This window comes from Erythrolamprus reginae, chromosome 1 (assembly GCF_031021105.1).
Source record: "Erythrolamprus reginae isolate rEryReg1 chromosome 1, rEryReg1.hap1, whole genome shotgun sequence".
Classification (NCBI taxonomy): Eukaryota; Metazoa; Chordata; class Lepidosauria; order Squamata; family Dipsadidae; genus Erythrolamprus; species Erythrolamprus reginae.
This window is the reverse complement of record NC_091950.1, coordinates 350,483,450-350,500,929: the sequence shown is the minus strand read 5'-3', so window position 1 is coordinate 350,500,929 and position 17,480 is coordinate 350,483,450. Positions and strand designations below refer to the sequence as shown.

Below are 17,480 nucleotides of genomic sequence, written 5' to 3'. Positions count from 1 at the left end.
CAACTCTTCTGATAGCTTCCGGCATTTTTTCTGGTTTCTACCCATCCCAAAAGTACTTTTTTAATGACCATATGGCTCTCTTAATGACTATGTGGTTTATTTTAATAATCTCATAAAAATAATAATAAAATTGTGCCTGGTCATACAGTGACCCATTTAATAACTGTAACGACTTACAACCAAAATTCTGGGCACAATTGTGATTATTAAGGACTACCTATAAAGTCATATAGTTACATATGTTATTGTTCACTGAATACTAATCTGAAGAATAACAATTATACACTAAAGCAATTTTTATGGTGTTCAACAAAAATTCTATACAGCTTTTCTTATAGCTTTAATTAAGCCCGGAATTAAGGTTACAAGCCATGGTAGTCATCAATTGGATTACCAATTTTAAGAAATTTTGTGTTAGCCACTAAGCAACCCCTACTGTTGTTAAAAGAATTGCCAGAAACTACAAGTAAATGCCAGAAATTAGCAAAAACCATAGTCATGTTACTGCAGGATATTGGAATCGCTTATAAATGTGAGCCAGTTGCCAAGCATTCAAAATGCAATAATTGGGTCATAAAATAGGTGTGGGGAACTTGGTTGTACCTTTACTGTCACTAAGTGGCCACATATAGCTACACTGAAAATAAAGCAAAATTCATTTTCATTTTTAAAAATTTACAGGAATTTTTCCTGTTGTGTCAGACAGCCTTAAGCTGCAATCAATATCTTCAAGAGGGAGAGAGTTTACTTCTATCATGCAGGCACAGAGATATATCAAGAAACATTTATTTAGCAAATGAGTGAAACTTTGAGATCTTTTAAAAACAAATACGAATCAAAAGAAACAGTAAGTAGAATATTTTTTATTAAGTTTAGGAGCAATTTCCTTCAGCTTTTGAATAACTTTCTAAAAACTTTCCAGGGAGAATTTCAAGCGAATTAAAAGAAAATACATAGTATTTTCTTGGAGTATTTAGTTTTGATATATGGCATCCATTTGGCTAGAAACTTCAATAGGATTCTTTAACTTCTTCCTGTTATGTCTGACCTGTTAACTATCCTTATTTTTCTAAATGACTATAGGGAATTGGGTGCTTAATGTCACATTGAATTCACACATATTACAGTCTGAGCATGACATTATTAATTTTGTTTTAGAATCTTTTGTAGCTTATTATTAATTTAAAGCAGCTCTCATTTCCCAAAAGAGATTGCACTATTTATAGCACATCAATGCTGTCATGTAGCTTATATGGAATACTGCATGTACTTCTGTAAATGTCTTACAAATTTAAAAAAAGCTTTTACAAATTATCTTTCTTCTCCCAAAAAGAGTTTTGTTTTGTTATCTCTTAGGATATTAGTCTATCTTTCAACAAAGGGTTGTAATCAGGCACTTGTAAACTAGATAACCAGGAGACTATATTATAGAGGTTATTTCCATACTTACAACAAAATGGTTGTAAGTAGAGGACTGACATCTGTAATGCAGTGCTAAATCACCAGTGGTAGCTAAGTGAAGGAACAAAGGAAAATAGGAGGAGCTTGAGAAGAATATGCCAAGCTGGGATACTGAAAATAGTTGTGGGATTGTTGTGGTTAGCTCTGGCCCAGCTCCTGCCCCAAGCAATGTGGAGGTGGATGTGGGGGAGACATCCACATGCCGCAGGCCTGTTTTGCTCCTCTGACCAAGGAGGCGTGAGTGACAGGGAGGAGGGGAGTTTGGCAGACAGCCCAGGAGGAGATCAATCATCTGTATCATCCCTGGATTCTGAACAAGAATTAATGACACATCCACGCATGCGTAGAGTGATGCATAGGAGACAACAACTGAAGGATTATTACAAAAGAAAATGAGGCCACCTGTGGTTGGGTGGGGCTGCTGTAATTAGTGCTACAGATAAAAACGCAGCCTGGTGTTTTAGCCTCATGGCAGTTTATCTGATTCATTGTTTCGTCAGGATCGTGGTTTTTGCTGTTCAGGATTGTGTGTGTGGACTCTCTGGACTTTAGAATTGGACTCAATTTCCCAGTTATTGGGTGAGCAATTGGACTGCATTTAACCTGTGCCTTGTGTGTACCAGAAAATCCTTTTGACATTTAAAAAGGGAGCTGTTTCTGTTCTTCTGTTTATAAAAACTTTTGGGTTTTCCTTTTATCGTATGGTGTGTGTCTTCCTGGACTAATTACCCTGTAATTACGGGCTGTTGAAACACGCCGGCAGAAAAGGGATGAAGGAAAGATATATAACACTATTGTTTCAAGATATTTTGACAGAAGATTAAGAAAATATCTGAGCAAAGAATATCAAATGAAAGGTGTAATTCTTTTAGATGCCACCCTTATTTATAGTTTATCATAAAAAAGAATTCATGAGTAATAAACTTACAATTAAGACCAATAAGTTTCTTCATTTTTTTCTTATTGGCGATTGGCTAATAAATTGTAGCTATGCCATGTTCCTCTCACTGCTATGTAATAAATTCAATGCAGAAATCATATTGCTGCCTAGGTTTCAGTTATGAAAACAAAAGTAATGCATTGATTTAACATTCCCAATACCTAATTTAGGGCAGTTTAGATTTTGCATATTTTAGTGTGAAGGGATTTTAAAATCCATCCTTTATTTGGCCCCTGATCTCTATTTTCAAAAGATTAATTGTCCCTATAAGGCAGCATTTGATTCTTTGGTCACGTATTTACTAAATTTTAAACATATTGATGTTTTTTTCCTTGAATTATCCAAAATTATTGCTAAAATATTTCCTTATAACATTTTGGCATTTTTTTCCCTTGTAACTACAGGCACATGTGACTATAATAAATCCTTATAAAGCTTTAGTTGAAAGATACATAAAAAATACCTAAACAATATTCTAACAATCCAAAATGTTGTGTAATTATTACATTTAATTCCTTATTTCTAAACAGGTGCAGAATTTGGATTCAAAGAAGCAACAGAATAGTACCGGAAGAGACCTATACTGGATTCAAAATACCTTGGTATGCTTTGGATCCAAATATTCCATACCTCTATATCTTTCTATGTGAGCAGAGGCAATTACTTTACGCAAATAATATGGGTAAAGTTAATTAATTTTGTCATTTACTAACCTTTTTCGTTGTGTGGATTTCTTTTTTCTAGAGAGAGAAAAAATAAAGTCAAGATAAAAAATACTTAGGTATTCTTCATATATTAATAAACACGGAAGCATATTAAGATTAAATATGGAATTGTTTATCTGATACCAAAATCATAATTTACCAATATCTACCATTCTAGAGTTCTCTCTTCCTCCCTCACCCCCTCTCTCCCTACCCCTAGCCTTATGGACCCCTATCCCTTTCCCTAATAATCTGATAATAGGTGAGAACAGTTTGCATCCAGATACTGTAACTTCCACCATATTTAGCAAAATGTACATTTCTTTGGCATTTAACACTCAACCTGGCAAGATTAAATAACCACATTTTAGAAAAGTAGTTTTTAAGAGCTACTGATAGAGGACACATTTTAACAGCAATGTACCCAAATTAATCTGGTAATAAATATATGTATTTACTTAATAAGCGGGAAACTACAACCAATATGCCGTATAAATAATCATCAACATATGACCACATTTGGGCCAATAATTTCTATTGCTAGGCAAGGTAGTTATTAAGTGAGTCATGCTTGATTTTATGACCTTTTTTGCCACAATTGTTAAGCAAATCTCTGGATTTGTTAAGTAAATTAGATGGCTGTTTTAAGAGAATCCAGATTTTCCAATTGACTTTGTGAGATGCCAGCTAAATGGCAATCACATAAGTCCAGGATAATGCAACCATCCTAAACACATGCTGATTGCCAAGCACCTGAATTTTGATCACATAATCATGGAGATGCTGGGGTCATAAGTGTGCAGACCAGTCATAACTCACTTTTTCAGTGCCACTGTAACTGTGAATGGTCACTAAATAAACAGTTGTCAGTTGAGGATTATCTGTAGTATCTGTACAAGTTCCTTAACAAGAGCCTCAAAGTTTGGGAAAGTCGATTACTCTAGCATATATTGTCTAATACTTAGAATCTAAATCTATCAACAGATACTATTAGTTCGCCGCTCAATCCTTCAAAAACATTTGGAAACAACTTAATTAAGTTTCTAATGATGGTTGGCTTTATTTTCAGAATTTATGTTGGTTAAAATAAACATATTAATTAATGTTAACACTGGCAAATACTATTTATCTTATAAAGGTTTCCTGTGATTTGCTTTTCCCTCTTTTGTCTCCTTACTAGGGTTGAAACAAAGTAACTGGGCCAAAGTTACCTAGCTGGCTTTGGGACCAAGGTGGAACTGGAACTCAGCCTCCTGGTTTCTAGCCTGAATCTATACCACTACTGTACAACCAAACTGGTTCTATTTGCCCTCTATTATTATTTTAAAAATAATCCTTAGAATCTGCCACTTATTTTTTTCTTCTAAAAGTGGTAGCACAATATACAGTTCCAGATTAGCATATGGCCTCTTTGCTGAATTGCAGTTTAAGTATGATAGAAGGAAAAAAATTATTAAACACATGATAATATTAGCAGTACTTAAATTAGAACATACTTAAATGTAAACAAAGTAAATGTAAATGAAATAAATTTATGCTTAGTTAACTCAATTTACTTAATCCTGATCCTATCTACAAATCAAATGGCCACCCATCAAAGAATAACAAAAATTTATACAGTCTTGCTTTAAATATGTAGTAAAATTGTAAGAATCCTAATGGACAATCCATATAATATCACATCATCTTTTAAAACTGTTCTCATTAATTGTAGGCTTATATTGCTGAAGCTCATAAATTCGAACTAAAAATATTTGCTATGAATAAGATCTCAGGGTAGTGGATTTAGAAAAATCTATAACAACTGCAGAGTTTCACACATCAAAATATATTATTCAAGAATTTATATATTCAAGAATTAATATATATTCAAGCAATATATTTCACCATTTAAAAGAGACAGGAGATGAAATTATTTGACACAATCACTCTATAAATCGTCTATTCTTGAATTTATGGGACAAAAATATTTCTCTACTTACTACAGCAGCCCCAACATAAACGTTAGAGTTAATAGACATAATTAAAGTCTGCCTTACTGAGTTTAAACTTCTAAAATAATAAAATGAACATTAAACTAGTTCTGCCAGAAGTTGACAAGTACAAGGACATTCCACTTTCTATAATCTTCAATGAATGAAGGCTTGATTGGTCCCTGTGCAGAAGTGGCTTTTTATATACACATTGGGGACTGTTTCAAGAAACCTGAGCAAACAAATGAAGCACCAGGTGAGGAGAAGCTGGTTTCATGCAACAGATAAGAAATAGATAATCACCTGTAAACTCCAAAGGAATTGTTTCCAACTGACTGATTATTTTAAGGGAGATTTTTTTAAAAAATCCTCAAAGCCAGTTTTACACTGCACTTACCAGCAAAGCATTTGGAACACAGATTCATTGTCTTGCTGGACCTGGTGCAAGGGGAAAAAAGAGGAGATCTTAAAAATTCTTCATAGTAATTAATACAGAAGTTTAAAGAATAGAATAAGCTGAGAAGGTAAAAGACAGCAGAGCAAAAACTTTGATCAGCTATCTGGGTCAATGATTCAAAAACTGGCTTAGTAAGCCTAGAAAAACATTGGGCCAGCCACTTTTAAAGCACAGCTCTCCTGCCGTTTTGTACAGGCTTTTGCTATTAATTAGTATTCAACAAATTTATAAATAGTTGTTGGACAGGGGCTGTCACTCTACACTTTGTATTTTTCCCCACTAGGAAGCTAAATGAAATGACCATGAATAACACAAACATTTGTTTCTTTTTTAATGAATAAAGGAAAATAGCTGCTAAAGTCAGAATAAATTACTTGCTCAGAAAAAAACAAAATACACAATACATTTTTATAAATTTCCTTTCCATAGAAGATTACAAGGCTGATTTAACTTACTTAAATGTTATAGTTCTCCAAGAGTAGCATGTCTATGCCTAAGAACAGGTACCTTATAATAAGCTATTAGGTATATCAAAGTATGAACTCAAGCGGGTTAAAAATAAGTTTGATAGTTCTTTAGAATTCTATTAATCTATTACCAAAAAAACAATTTCAGAGTGTATCTGCTTTTCCATTTATTCCATCATGTCACAATAGTCCTATTATAAAACATCGAATTCATAGAAAAGGGATATATTCACATTGGCTTGCCTCATAAAGTATTCAAATTTTCAATATGCAATTATTTGAGTACGTGATTCTGCCCTTCTTTTTTTAAAAAGATTTTTCTTTCTAAATGAAAGGTTTCTTTCATCATTGCAGCTAAAGTTAAATTAAAGCTAGAAGGCGTATAATAAGATTGTATGATGAAATCTCAGAAATTCACATTTTTTTTACTATTCCTTCCAGTGTGGTAAAATAGCTATTGTGTCCTGAACAACCATTTTGTCTTATGACCAACAAAAGCATATTATGAAAACAAATAAGTTTCCTAAATGCAAATCTGATTTTTCTCTGTAGCATGACTATCTATGTTTCCTTGCCTGGATGGTTAAACACCTGTTAAAATAAAATTAATTTATATCATATTAGATTTACTTTATAAAGCAGACAATGAGGGCAAAACGCTTTCCGCATATTGAAGCATTAGGAAAAAAGCAGAGATATTATTTTAAAAGGGGAATTAAGACTAGACCTTTATACCAGGATGTTTGCATTTGTCTGTGTGTCATTGAGTAGTGCATGTACACAAACAAAGCACATTTTATTAATAATTTGTAAATCAGAACAGCAGACTAAATCTGAGTCTGGTGTACTCATTAGTGCCTTTTGCACAGATACTACTGGTGAAATAGTTTACCATACTGTATTGGCGTTTCCTTTACCAACAAAGAAACAACAGGCAGAGTTCAATTAGCTCAGACTAAAAACGATTCTTTTCGATATAGAAACAGGGCAATTTCAAGTCTTACTAGTTATTTTTTCAAATCAAGGAAGGAAAAAAATAAGAAAGCCACAGCAGAAAAACCAAATTACCACAAAACTACCAAGTCTCCCCCAAATTTCTCTTATTATAAAGCAAAGTTTAAACTCTTCCTAAGGTGCAAATGCAAATGGCAAAGTTATATGAAAGGGGAAACCATACCATTATATGAAAAAGGAGAAAAACAACTTAAAACAAACAGAGCAATAAATAAGGTGTAATTTAAAATCTTTTTTGGAATTATAATTAAAACAAAAAGTGGTATGTAAATTGATATAATCTAATATTGTATTTCAAGACATGCATATTAAAATATTATTGCTGTTGAGCAAAACATTCATGTACTGAATACGGAGAAACATTTTCATGATGAAAAATAGTTTTATAGAGTTTGCCTCGTACTAGACCAACTAAAGATGAAATTTGCACAATTCAAACACTCTGAGTTATCAGTGAGTAGTTGTTCATATTAATGCATATACTGTATTATTAAATCATAGAATCACAGAAATTTAAAAAACTATACACAGTACTGTACTGTTAAAATTCTGAATAACTTCTGTTCAGCAATTTCCCATTGTGTTAGTTCACAAAAGAGCAATCAGATAATACATTAATATCTGGGTTATATGATTTGTTTGCAAATATGAATTCATGGCCATTATTCTTCAGCACAATAAAACTCACTCTCTCTCTATAAGTTCTGAGGGAGAAGTTTTATTTAAACCTTTCCATAATAAAAAAAAAGTCTGAAAGTTTAGGTGCTACTTCATTGTCTATCTGAAATGAGTAAATCTGCAGTCCTGAAATCTAACTAGTGCGTTAGAATGATACTGACCTTTGAAGTAGATTAGTTTCATAAACAAGGAATTTCAAGTGCCACTTAGAATGCTATAAGATTCACACAAAAAATTGCACCTTGAATTTTTTTATATATTGTGTATCAATATGGATTATGGGCATTAGATAGGCAAAATGTTGCTCTTTACAAAGGCTTTAAAAATAGACTAAAGATAGTCTATTTAAAACATCCCATTTATCTAAAGATCAAGAGCACATCTAATGACTGTTTTGATCCACTTGTCGATTTCTACTAACAGTTGCCAGTATTCTCACTCAAGGCACAAATGATCAGGCTCAAATTATTCTACTTCAGACACATTATACAAAGACCTGGCTCTCTGGGAAAATACTCTAATTTATTTATTTATTTATTTATTGGATTTCTATGCGGCCCCTCTCCAAAGACTCGGGGCAGCTTACAACATATAATAAAATACAATAAAATACAATGGCAAATCCAATTAATTAACTAGATAGCTAACCTAAAATCCGTAATATCTTAAAAATCAATTGTACATGTTCTGACCTCAGCCATACATAACATTCATCGGTCAGGGGGCCTAAGATCTAATTGCCCCATCTTGGAAAAGACAGAAGGAAAGAGAAGCAGCAAGACCTGGATTACACAGCAAAGGGTATATCATTAGAAGACCTACAGGGCCAGGCTAAGGATATTAGTCTGGTTTCTGACTTGATGGCATATAACCAGTTAATCAATTTTCATTAAAAAGTTATATTCTATATTCAGTTCCTGATTTGCAAAACTTTTAGATATATTAATAAACAAATGTGCAATCTATTGCTTCTTTATATTACAATTATGTTTCTTTATATTGTTTCTTTACATTACAATTATGATGGCTGCTAAACAATTCAATCAACAAACTAATTGAGATTGTAGTTGCTCTGTCACAATATAAAACATGCATAGGAGTACAGTAATTCTAGTTTAATACTTTAGGCATTGCAAAAGGAGCAGAGATGAATTTTAGTCCTATAACTAAAAGTTTCAGAAGGAAATGAAGTGAAGAATGAATGAAAAATAAATTTAAAAAAGAAGAAAGCATTTTTAAAATATGGTCAAATGTATGCTAGCAATGTAATTGCTAATGTATACTAATGCTCTATGTGAGACATATAAATATTAAAGCTGTGCAGTGACTCAAAGAGGAAAAGGTGATTTGGAGCCTACATGAATGCCCACACTGCATCTATCATCACTTCCTCCAAGCAAACATATTTTTTCCTGAGATCAGGTAGCTGTGGCTTTGTGAGCCTAAGTCAAGGCTCAACTTCTTTGCTCCTTCAAATCAAGAAGTCTGCATAGTCTTAATAACATGAATATTGCATATGAATAACATGCATCAACATTTTTATTCTTCTACTCCTATTTATAATTTAACTATTACAAAGTATGACAAAGATTGAATGGGACATGGGCAGCTAATTTTCAGGATGTGCAGGAGGGCCTCATGCAGATGTGCACACATGTGGGGGGGCTGTAAAAACGTGTGGGGGTGGGGACCACGCACACCTGGGGTGAGCAGGGGGGGGCATGCTGACGTCATCACCAGCATCCAAGCGTCCAGGAGGCATTCCACTGGTTGCATCTATTCCACGATGTGGGCTGTGATTGTTATGCTTCAGAGGATTGTTCTCCGCTACAGCTGCTGATAACTAAGATTCTGAAATAGGTCCAGTGGGGCCTTGCCATGTACTTTTCCCCCAACACCCTTCATCGTCAGGTGGCAGCTTTGTCGTCAGTCCTCTTCTGCCATTACTTTAAGTCCTTGGTGCAATTTCCAACTGTTCACCATTTTCGGAAAGGGATGATAAATCTATGCCTGCGAATGGCCCACCAGTACCCCATCTGGGATCTACCTCTGGTATTACAATTGTTGATGGGGCCACCTTATGAACCTCTGAGGTCTGTCGGCCTCAGGTTATTGCCGTACATGCTGACCTTTCTGATAGTGATAACATTGGCCTGGAAGATTTCCGAACTGGGTCACCCTGTACCTCAACCCATCATTCCTGCCAAAATTTAATTTGTGGTTTCACAGGGTGCAAGAGCTAGTGCTCCCTAATTTTTTTCCACATCCATGTCATCTGCAGAAGCACCAACAGCACACTCTGGATGTTTGCAGAGCTATCCAGATTTATACTGACAGAACGTCTATGACCGTAAATGGGAGGCACTCTTGGTGGGATTTCTTCCTCTCTCTCTCACAGCTTCAAGGCTTCATCTTCTACCATTGGCAGGTGGATATGTGCCACAATTGCTAAGGCCTACAATCTTTCCATGCAACAGCCTCCAGATTGCATCACAACACATTCAACACGTAGTGCAGCTGCATCCGCAGCCTGGGCAACCCAGGTGTTCCTGGAGGAGGTATGTTAGGCGGCTACCTAGCTGTTGCCAACACAATTCATTAGACATCACAAGATTTACTCCTTTACATCAGCAGAAGTGGCCTTTGGTTGCAGAGTTTTGCAGCTTGTGCATGAAGCACCTAGACAGGGGGTCCAAGTTTCTCCCACCCAGGGGACGTTGCGCTTTGGTATGTCCCATTCTGAATGCTAGCTCCATCCACCATGGAGAAGGGACATTGGTCTTACCTGATGTGCCTCTTCTCATGGGGTAGAGCTGGCATTCAGCATTTTCCAGTGTGGCAGCAATAGTTACAGTAGAGGCAGTTACAGTGCCAGTTATCAGATGGGGTCCAGAACTCTTCCTGATACTTGACATTTTTTTGTGTCTGGTCATGTCAGGTCTGTTTTCTTCAGCTTCGTCAAAACTGGGCCAAGATGGCAAACATACCTTCAATGTTAATTGACAGTCCTCATTCTGACTGGACAAGGATAACCCATTCTACAGCTATACCCACCATATGATTATCAAACTTTTTTTTTTAAGACTGACCTTGAAAAATACCTACTACTGTAGAATTTGGTATGAAATAGGATAGACCAAGTTTTTATACTAAATGATTAATGAGCTGACAAACTGATTTAACACAACGGCTTTCACTGTTAAGATTAAAAATAATTAAACAAATGAAGTGTGATGAAGAACATAAGGTACCTCGTTTGGAGTTAGAAAAACATTTAGTATCCTTTTAAGAGTGAATTCAAGGAGAGAAATGGAACAATTGCTTTTCTTGGAAATGTACTGGCTAAGTTAAAATCAAGGTGCTCAATAATGCAGCTGTTGTTTCTAGGGACTATAAAATGTCAAGAATCAAAATCTGATTTTATAAAGTTTTTAGTTGGCTAAAAAGTTCAGAATGAGAAAAAAATAAAATGTACTTCTCACAATTTTATCACTAATCCTTTTCTGTAACAGGTAGTTCTCCATTTGACCAATTATGACGGTTTCTGAAAGTATTCTGCTACCCCAATTCCTAGTGATATGACCACATTTCATGCTCTTGGTAACTAGCTCATGTTTACAAGTGATTACAGCATCCTGCATTCACGTGACTATGATCTCTTATGTTTTTTGTTGGTTTCCAGTAAGACCTGTCATTCAGGAGAATGAGTTTGCACATACAACCACGATTCACTTAAAAGCTGCATGATTCAAACTTAAAATCACATGATTCACTTAAGAACGTCCATAAAAATAGTTGCAAAATTGGGCCCAGTCATGACTCGACTTAAACCATCACAATCTACAAACAAAATTCCAGTCCCAGTTGGAATTGTAAATTGAGGATTCTATAGATCTTACTAAGCTTTAATAAAAGAACATTAGCACCTAAACTTTTATTAAAGCAATTGTTAGTCTAACTGAAACTTGATCAGTTAAACTGAAACTGGATCAGCTAAACATCAGTCATACAGGTTAATCAAAGTGCTGGTTTTAATTTATACAGTACAGTCCTCCATGGTTTGGCACCAAGTTACCTGCAGGATCACATCTTTCCAATAAAATCAATCCAACTGCTTTGATTGTGCTGGGAAACACAGTTGGTTATTTCCTATTTTCAAGATGTGGGTTCTCCAGCATTATATATTATCTTATATTTTATGTTTGGTATGTATGTGCTGTATGGTTTTTAAATTGTTGGGGGGGTGTTATATAATTTTATTATTAGATTTGTTCCATTGTTATACTGTTTTTATTATTGTTGTGAGCCGCCCCGAGTCTTCGGAGAGGGGCGGCATACAAATCTAATAAATTGAATTGAATTGAATTATCTACCTTCTGATAAAAGTTAAAAACAGGGTTGTTCAAGAGTTCTGTTGAGGTCTGATACCATGTATTTTTGGGAGCAATTTTTAATATTTTGCTTAACATTTCTCTCTCATTATTAAGTTGTGAGCCGCCCCTAGTCTACGGAGAGGGGCGGCATACAAATCTAAATAATAATAATAATAATAAGAAGAAGAAGAAGAAGAAGAAGAAGTTGCCTTTAAAAATATGAACCATCTAGAACAGTGATGACGAATCTATGCCATAGGTGCCACAGGCGGCACACAGGGCCATATCTGCTGGCATGCGAGCCGTTGCCCTAGCTCAGCTCCAATGTGCATGTGTGTGCCGGCCAGCTGATTTTTGGCTCATACAGAGACTCTGGGACGGTGTTTTTGGCTTCCAGAGAGCCTACGGGGGAATGGGGGAGGGCAATTGTATCCTCCACCGCTCCAGGGAAGCCTTTGGACCTGGGGAGGGTGAAACATGAGCCTACTGGGCCCACCAGAAGTTGGAAAACAGGTTGTTTCTGGCCTCCAGAGGATGGGGGAACCTGTTTTCACCCTCTCCAGGCATTGAATTATGGGTGTGGGCACTCAGACATGTGCAATCGCACCCACGCACGCTCTTTTGGCACCCAAGGAAAAAAAGGTTCGCCATCACTGATCTAGAATGTTTAAAAGTTTATTTCAATGTCTCTGAAGCAAGGCTGTGCTTCTCCTCCTTCCCCTCATTTCTATAGACAAAACTTTCATGTAATCCTTGTCAATGTTTTACATACTGTTCATAACACTACAATTTTTATAATAATACTATATAATAATAGAAACCCAGTACCATCATGTGTAATTTTGATAGTCCAAATAATTTCTGTTAAAACCAATTTTCTGTTACTAAAACAGCTTTTTGTCAAAGGAACAGGAGATGCAATTCTCCTTTGTTGCTGCAAGACCACATGCTCTAAAAATAAACTCCTGAGGATTGTGGACTAGTTATTGTCTCCTGAAAATCAGGCAATAGCATTAGCAGGGAGTGCCATTTATCACCTTCAACTTCTTTTAAAGATGACAAACTTGGATTCAATTGTCTCGATTCATGTCTCCAGACTCCACTGTGGCTGTCTTAAAAAATAGTTTGAAAGTTTCAAGCATAAACAAGACTTTTTTTAAAGAAATTAAATTTAGTTTACTTGTACTGTTTGTATTAAATTTATCGACTGACTTTCAAAGGTCAGGGTGTTAGTTTATGATGCCTTAGAAGCTACGTCTTAAGTTCAGTCTCTATACATATACCCATGTTTAAAGACTAACTGTAAAGAAATTACTTTCTCTAGCACATGTTGAGCTCATACTGAAATAGGGGATTCCACTTGGTTTGCATCACTATAACTTTCCCTGCCTAGAGCTTACCCCAGTATAGTTTGGCAAGAATTTTCAGTTGCAAACTGAACTGCGCATAGACTTTCAAAAATTATTTTGCTGCTTTTGGGGGGGGGGGTGTTGGGGTTGGAGGACATAGTTATACTTTTAGATTGTTTGATTTATAAATAATATTTTCAATATTAGAACAGAACAGAGTTGGAAGGGACTTGGAGGTCTTCTATAGTCCAATTCAAGCAGGAAATCCCATACCATTTCAAACAAATAGTTGTGAAATATCTTCTTAAAAATAGCTAGTGTTGGAGCACCCACAACTTCTTGAGATAGAAACATAGAAACATAGAAAATTGACGGCATGGTCCATCTAGTCTGCCCTTATACTATTTCTTGTATTTTACCTTAGGATGGATATGTTTATCTCAGGCATGTTTAAATTCAGTTACTGTGGATTTACCAACCACATCTGCTAGAAGTTTGTTCCAAGTATCTACTATTCTTTCAGTAAAATAATATTTTCTCACGTTGCTTCTGATCTTTCCCCCAACTCAGCTCAGATTGTGCCCCCTTGTTCTTGTGTTCACTTTCCTATTAAAACACTTCTCTCCTGAACCTTATTTAACCCTTTTAACATATTTAAATGTTTCGATCATGTCCCCCCTTTCCCTTCTGTCCTCGACTATACAGATTGAGTTCATTAAGTCTTTCCTGATAGGTTTTATGCTTAAGACCTTCCACCATTTTTGTAGCCCGTCTTTGGACCCGTTCAATTTTATCAATATATTTTTGTAGATGAGGTCTCCAGAAGTGAACACAGTATTCCAAATGTGGTCTCACCAGCGCTCTATATAGCAGGATCACAATCTCCCTCTTCCTGCTTGTTATACCTCTAATTTCTGGATTCAGATTTCTGGAGGCAAGTCGTTCTGACCATTTGTTCTGTCAGAAAATTTATCCTGTGCATCTATGAACTTTGGGTGTAAACCACATACATAAATTAGCTGAAATCAATGTTTCCCAAATCTCAGTAATTTAAAGATATAGGGATTTCAATTCCCTGAATTTCCCAGTATGCTGGCTGAAAAAAACCCAAATATGAATGACTTTGGTAGTGGATCTTATTTGCTAATATATTGGGTCTGGGATGAGCACAATTCCAAATGAAAGAATCACAGTTTTAAAAACATAGATTTGTAATTTGAAAGTCAGATCCATTCTACCAAATAATACCTTGGTCCAAGCGTAATTCACTTATTTATTATTAAACATGTAGAAAATTACCTAAAGCTGTTCTGATGAGGTACTAAACAAAAAGGATGAGACAGTTAAGAAAATATTTTTTAATATTGAAACAATGTGATTTTTTTTAAAAAAAAACCCTTCACCACTAATATTACTACTTTTATTTCTCAGATTTATATCTTACTTTTCTCACAGAAACTCAAAGAATCCCTAATAAAGGAATGATATGAAGTTTATTACATAAACATCTAACATGAAAAAAAAATTATCTGGATGTATACATTCTCTAAAGCATAATAAATAATAAAATAGCGTATAAATCTAGGGAATAGCTGGAATACTTGCAAATTTATGCTATATGACTTGTTATTCTTTATGGAGGCACAAACATATTATTATAATAATACACTATCTCAGGGGCTGCCATAAAGAAGAGGGAAATAAAACTATTCTCCAAAGCACCTGAAGACAGGACAAGAAACAGTGGGTGGAAACCAATCAAGGAGAGAAGCAATCTAGAACTAAGGAGAAATTTATTGATAGTTAGAACAATCCAGAAGTTTTAAAGAAGAGATTGGATAATCATTTGTCTGAAACAGTAAAGGATTTCCTACCTAAGCAGAGGGTTGGACTAGAAGACTTCCAAAGTCCCTTCCTACTGTTATTCTATTCTATTCTCAGAAATGAGGAAATAGCTTTGCAACATTTGAGACAGCTTCATTTGTTTCTATTTAAAACTGCACCTCTTACAACAAATTTAGAAACATTCAACTCCAATTTTTATAGTAAAATATATTTGAAAAAATGTGCATCTCAGGTTGAAAAAGTACTTGAGTATGTATTATTATATAGACTAGAATAGAATAGAATTCTTTATTGGCCAAATGTGATTGGACACACAAGGAATTTGTCTTGGTGCATATGCTCTCAGTGTACATAAAAGAAAAAGATACATTTGTCAAGAATCATGTGGTACAACACTTAATGATTGGCATAGAGGTCAAATAAGCAATGAAGAAACAATCAATATTAATAAAATCTTAGGATACAAGCAACAAGTTACAGTCATACAGTCCTAAGTGGGAGGAAAAGGATGATAGGAATGATGAGAAAAAACTAGTAGAAATAGAAGTGCAGACTTAGTAAAAAGTATGACAGTGTTTAGGGAATTATTTGTTTAGTAGAGTGATGGCGTTCGGGGGAAAAGGTGTTCTCTCAATATAACCACCTATACATGTGTGTAGTTACTGTATTTTCTGATTAAATTCCCCAACCGGTGTAATTTGGAAATATTCTACTTTCATCTCTATGGGCATATTCCATGTTTAATCAGTTATCAATTTCATAGAAACAAAATCTAATAATACTTGGAATTAAAAGTAAAATTAGGAAAAGTTAACATCTTAATCACCAGCACCCATTTTATAAAATATATTTGTCTCTAAGAATCTATAATTAAAGTCTGCATTATACCAATATGGCTTCATATAGTGATATCAGAATGTACCATTACAAATAAATAAGATGCCAAAATTATATTTTGAAGAGATCTAATGTGGACCAAATAGTTTATTTAATCAATACTGAACTAATTAGACTTGAAGTTTTTGAAAGAATAGAAGATAATATTAACAACTTTTCTATATTAATTATGAGCTTAATATTGAAAAAAACTAACACAAGCTTATTTCATTATTTTATATGAAGTATCTTAAATTGAATTTAAGAATCCATAATGTTTCATTTTCATGAATAAAAACTACCCAACTCTATAAAAATGGAATCTTAAGCAGGAGGTTAATACATCAGCAAATTATAGTTAAGGGCAGCAAAATAACTTTCTTTATCATTATGGTTACAGAAACAGTTGCCTATGTCAGCACTTCCAAACATTTAATGAGCTGAGCTAAAAACAATATGAACATAGAAAATTTTAGTTCTTGTCAGAGACTATAAACTTAAATCAACAACTAATTCTGGTCTAATTCTATTCAGTTTTGCTTTCAGATTACAGTATTTTAGATTTCAAGAATTTAGTCATAATATATTTATGTCTATAATATTTTGTGATAGAAAACAGAATGAAATTATTGCAAAATTATAATTTATTAGTTGTTAGCCAGGTTTGATGTTATTTCACATTAGAACAAAAGATCCAATATATATTCATTTCCTTTACTTCACTTCAATTCAACCAGAGTTGAATTGCTAAGTTATCTATATAGTAGCCATACAAAATAAAACAAAACCAAAAAAACAACCAAAGAGCAGATCTTTCAATACAGACAAAAGTTTCTTTGCATTTTGCTGCACTGCATACTCTACATGTGTATACCTATAAAAAGTAATCTGTAACAGCAAAAGTTATAAGCAGCCTTCATATTAGCTTGTTTGCAGTGCAACAGTGCATTCAGTATACAGTACACACATACACATTCCTAGTGCCAGCTGCTGTTTCTGCTGTTCCCATAGAAACAATTAAACAAGTTGTTAAGATCACACTGCTGATCACAAGCTGTCAAAGCTTAAATAATTATAAAAACTGGCAAAAGAAAAGAATAGCTTAACTGCAACAGTGCCATGAAATGTATTATTAATTGAGCACTTAAATTCAAAAATGAATAACAATCACAACTGCATGTTATGTCAAAATGTTTTAAAAACACAAAAATAAGGTCTTTTCATACAACTCTAGACAATTTTCAAACAGAATTAGATAAACATAACAAGTTACAATACTCGGGTAAAGCAAAATTCTAAACTATCCTGGTTATCTGTGAAATGTAGTAAATTTGGATTTAATT

At 34.4% G+C, this 17,480-nt stretch overlaps 1 protein-coding gene across 1 annotated transcript in view; it reads right to left on the bottom strand.

Moving 5' to 3' along the window:
* ZFAND3 (zinc finger AN1-type containing 3) overlaps nt 1-17,480 on the bottom strand; it is a 126,695-nt gene that overhangs the window by 89,542 nt on the left and 19,673 nt on the right. The window contains exons 2-3 of the mRNA XM_070734264.1: nt 5,476-5,516; nt 3,115-3,141 (exon numbers count right to left, since the gene is read on the bottom strand). Of these exons, the coding sequence (XP_070590365.1) occupies nt 3,115-3,141; nt 5,476-5,516 (68 nt within the window). The remainder of the gene's footprint in view (nt 1-3,114; nt 3,142-5,475; nt 5,517-17,480) is intronic.